General features: G+C 44.9%; 1 protein-coding gene across 1 annotated transcript; it reads right to left on the bottom strand.

Moving 5' to 3' along the window:
- Positions 1-584: 584 nt before the first annotated feature.
- On the bottom strand, positions 585-3,171 carry LINGO2 (leucine rich repeat and Ig domain containing 2). Its single transcript, XM_077766087.1, has one exon. The coding sequence runs from the start codon at positions 3,169-3,171 to the stop codon at positions 1,351-1,353; it is 1,821 nt and encodes a 606-aa protein (XP_077622213.1). The 3' UTR covers positions 585-1,350.
- Between the last annotated feature and the right edge of the window lie 285 nt (positions 3,172-3,456).

The raw sequence follows: 3,456 nt of genomic DNA on the forward strand, positions 1-3,456 counted from the left end.
TTTTAATTCACCTTGTTTCTCCTCACCTCTCTAAAAACAAGACCAATTCCTCTTGTGTACACAAGATAATTTTCAAAATAAAAGGAAGCAGGGAAAAACCCTGAAGTTACCCATTCAAGATAATACTGTATGTATAGTAAGTAGTTGAATAGAAAACATCAGAGTGGTAGCTAGATATTTCCTGGCAGCAATCCAGCCTTCGGACAGCTATCATTGTAACAAACAGGTCCTCAGTTGCATTAACATCATGGGATGCCTGGATCACCCTGGTTTGTGTTGGCATCTGAGAAAAACTCCTTTTGATCCCGAGAGCTTTTGAGCATCGAATTCTTGATCTCAGCTACAAGGTAAATATTACCCTATGAGTATATATAATGACTATATGCTCTTCCATTTCCTATTAACCCGTTAGTCGCAACTGATGAAAGTAAAATCAAGCTGTGTTTAAATGGATCATCTTCATTATTAACACCTACCTTGCATTTTACTGGTACAACTAGTGGCACACAACCTTCTGGAGAAACCAAGAGCTTTGTTACAGTAAACTGGTCCAGTGTGATATCACAAGTATAAAAAATATTCCATTCTGTATCAAAACTAGGCACATGCCTTTATTTATAGTAACAGAAGTTAACAGAGTTGAGCAGTTTTTCCTTGGGTCCTATTTCTTGGCATCCTACATCAGACAAACTCCTCATTCCATATACCTCTGCCTGTAGCTCCAGGGATCTAGTCTCAAGGGTCATCTCTATGTAAAGGAAGGTGAGGTCACACTTGGAACTATAATGGTGAGTAACTGAAAGCACAACCTCTCATTCATATTGCTTTAAAACATATACAGCATATATGTTTAAAAAAAGAGTAAAGAATATATTGATTTCTTTGTGGTGCTGAATCAACAATATGGTATGATGCAAGGCTTTAACAAATGATAATCAGAGATACAAATTTTTCTGTAGAGTATGTTTTAGACAAATGTGTCTTTTTAATATGTAAATCCTACATTGTAGGTTGTTCCTTTTTATTTTTTTTTCTTTTGTTTTTGCAGTGGTAGAAAATGTTGAGTAACTGTCCATGAGCATGAGCCAAAGGTTCAGGTTCATTACTGAGATCCCCAGAATGCCAATATTTGCAATGCAAACAATTAGTATCCCACTGTGAAGGGCTCTGACACATGTCTGCCTGCCTGTAGGTGGAGAGTCTCCATAAGAAGTCCTCCTGCTTCCATGGACCCTGCTTTGACACAGGGGCAGCTGCACCTGGCCGCCTTTTAACCTAGTAATTCACCGTGCCAGCTGTCTCACTGGTTACCCACAATGACACAGAAACAATAGTATGAGTGGTAGACCCTCAAATCATTTTCATGTTGAACCTCCTGGGTCCAGCCACCTCCCCTTCCACAACAGCACCATTGTTTTTTCGGGGCACATACTCAAGGTCAATGCTGTTTTTGTGCTTGCCTTTCCCTCGGCTCCACACAAAAAGGAGGAGAAAACAAAATAAAACCACTCCCAGGAATGTGAAACAGCCCATGGCTGTAGACACCAGTATTGTTTTAAGGTCCAGGGAAAAAGTATTGGCATTTGTCCCATTGGAAATGGTGTCGTTGGAGTCAGTCATGTACATAGGGGTCCTGTTGGCATAAAGGAAGCGATCTGAAGTGAATCCTTTCACCGTTAAAGAGGCCGTGAAGGTGTCGTTCCCAGCGGCATTGCTAGCGATGCAAACATACATCCCACTGTCTTGATCCTGGGCAAAGCGGATTTCCAAGGTGCCGTCGCCCAACACGGTGGCTCTTCCATTGGACTTAGTGGTGATAAAACGCCTTCGAGGGGTCACCCAGGAAATCACAGGCTGAGGGTCTCCATCAGCATTGCATTCTAGCTGGACGGTCTGCCCTTCATCCACTAGCAGATGCTGCAACTTCTTTTCACGGATTTTGGGTTTTTTGCAGGTAAAGTAAAAAGAAAGGGCAGTGCTATGGAAATCCTTGAAGGATCTCTCACGGATGGTGTCTGGGCCGGCACACATGGGCTGCTGGCCGCCAAACTGTAGAGTGGGATGCCGCTGCAGGATCCAGAGGAGACGGCAGTCACAGGCCAGTGGGTTGTTATTGATGCTCAGGACCTCCAAAGCCCTAGGGGAGGAGAAGACATTCTCTTCCAAAGTTTCCAGTAGGTTCTGAGACACGTTGAGCACACGAAGGAAGCGGAGCCCTTGGAAGGAGTGAGGCTCAATGGTGCGGAGTTGGGCCCCCACGATATGGAGCTCCTGAAGGCGGATCAGGTCAGAGAACATGCCTGCTTCGATCGTGCTGATGGGATTGTAGGAGAGGTTAAGATGGGTCAGATATACCAAGTGTTTAAAGGCAAGGAAGGGAACAGTGGACAGGTTGGTATTGGTGATTGAGAGGGATGTGAGGTTGAGACCATACAGGCTATTGGCAGGCATCATATCCAGTAAAGGCCAATAGTCAATCTCTAGATGTTTCAGGTGGAACAGTCTTTTAAAGGCATACACGGGCATATTGTTGATATTGAGATGCTTCAGATGCAAGCTGATGAGGCTGCGGAGGTGGGAAAGGGCTTCTGTTGGTACTGCTGTCAGGTTGCATTTCTCCAGGGTGAGCTGCTCCAAGCTCAGCAGCCCACTGAAGGCCCTGTGTGATATATAAACTAAATCATTGTCCCCCACTTCTAGAGACTTCAGGTTATGCAGATCCTGGAACATGTAGTCCAGTAAAATGACAATCTTATTCTCACTAATGTCCAGCTTGGTGAGGTTGGATAGCCCCGTGAATACTCCCAAAGGGACCAGCTTCAGGCGATTGCCTTTTAGGCGGAGGGAACGAAGGTTAAAGAGATTATTAAATGCTCCTGGTTCCACATTGGCAATAATATTGTCACTCAGGTCTATCTCCTCCAGCAGAGGATATGATATGAATTCCTCAGGGTTGACACTTTTCAGCCTGTTCTTGCTGAGGTCCAAGATTTTGGTCTCGATGGGAATGCCCTCTGGGATGGCGATCAGCCGCCTTCTGTGGCAGCTAACAGACTTGTTCTGGGCAGAGCACTCACAGCGAGCAGGGCAGCCGATGGTGGATCCCATGAAGAGTAACACCACAGCCAGACCCAGGAATGGCTGCCAACATGATATGGCCGTGTGAAGCATGACTCCACTTCTTAGTCTACACCTCGGTCACGGGCCTGCAGAAGAAGGTAGAAAAGTCGAGTTACGACACGGATAGGTAGGTAGATGAAGCTGCAAGTACAATGGAAAGGACCCTGAATTTGGACTCACATCCATCTGGGTTTACAGCTAAGAGCTGCCTTTATTGCTGCCCTTATTGCTACACGAGGTAAGTTGTTTTGCCTCCCTGTAGTTTGGTTTTCTTGGCTGTAAAATGAGGATGATATTAGTAATAGCGTCCTATATTTATGAGTGTCAGTATTTGAC

This window comes from Crocuta crocuta, unplaced genomic scaffold (assembly GCF_008692635.1).
Source record: "Crocuta crocuta isolate KB4526 unplaced genomic scaffold, BGI_CrCroc_1.0 scaffold529, whole genome shotgun sequence".
Lineage (NCBI taxonomy): Eukaryota > Metazoa > Chordata > Mammalia > Carnivora > Hyaenidae > Crocuta > Crocuta crocuta.

Excerpts from the sequence above, each read along its gene's own strand:
- LINGO2 (XM_077766087.1), bottom strand. The coding sequence starts at position 3,171 with ATGCTTCACACGGCCATATCATGTTGGCAGCCATTCCTGGGTCTGGCT.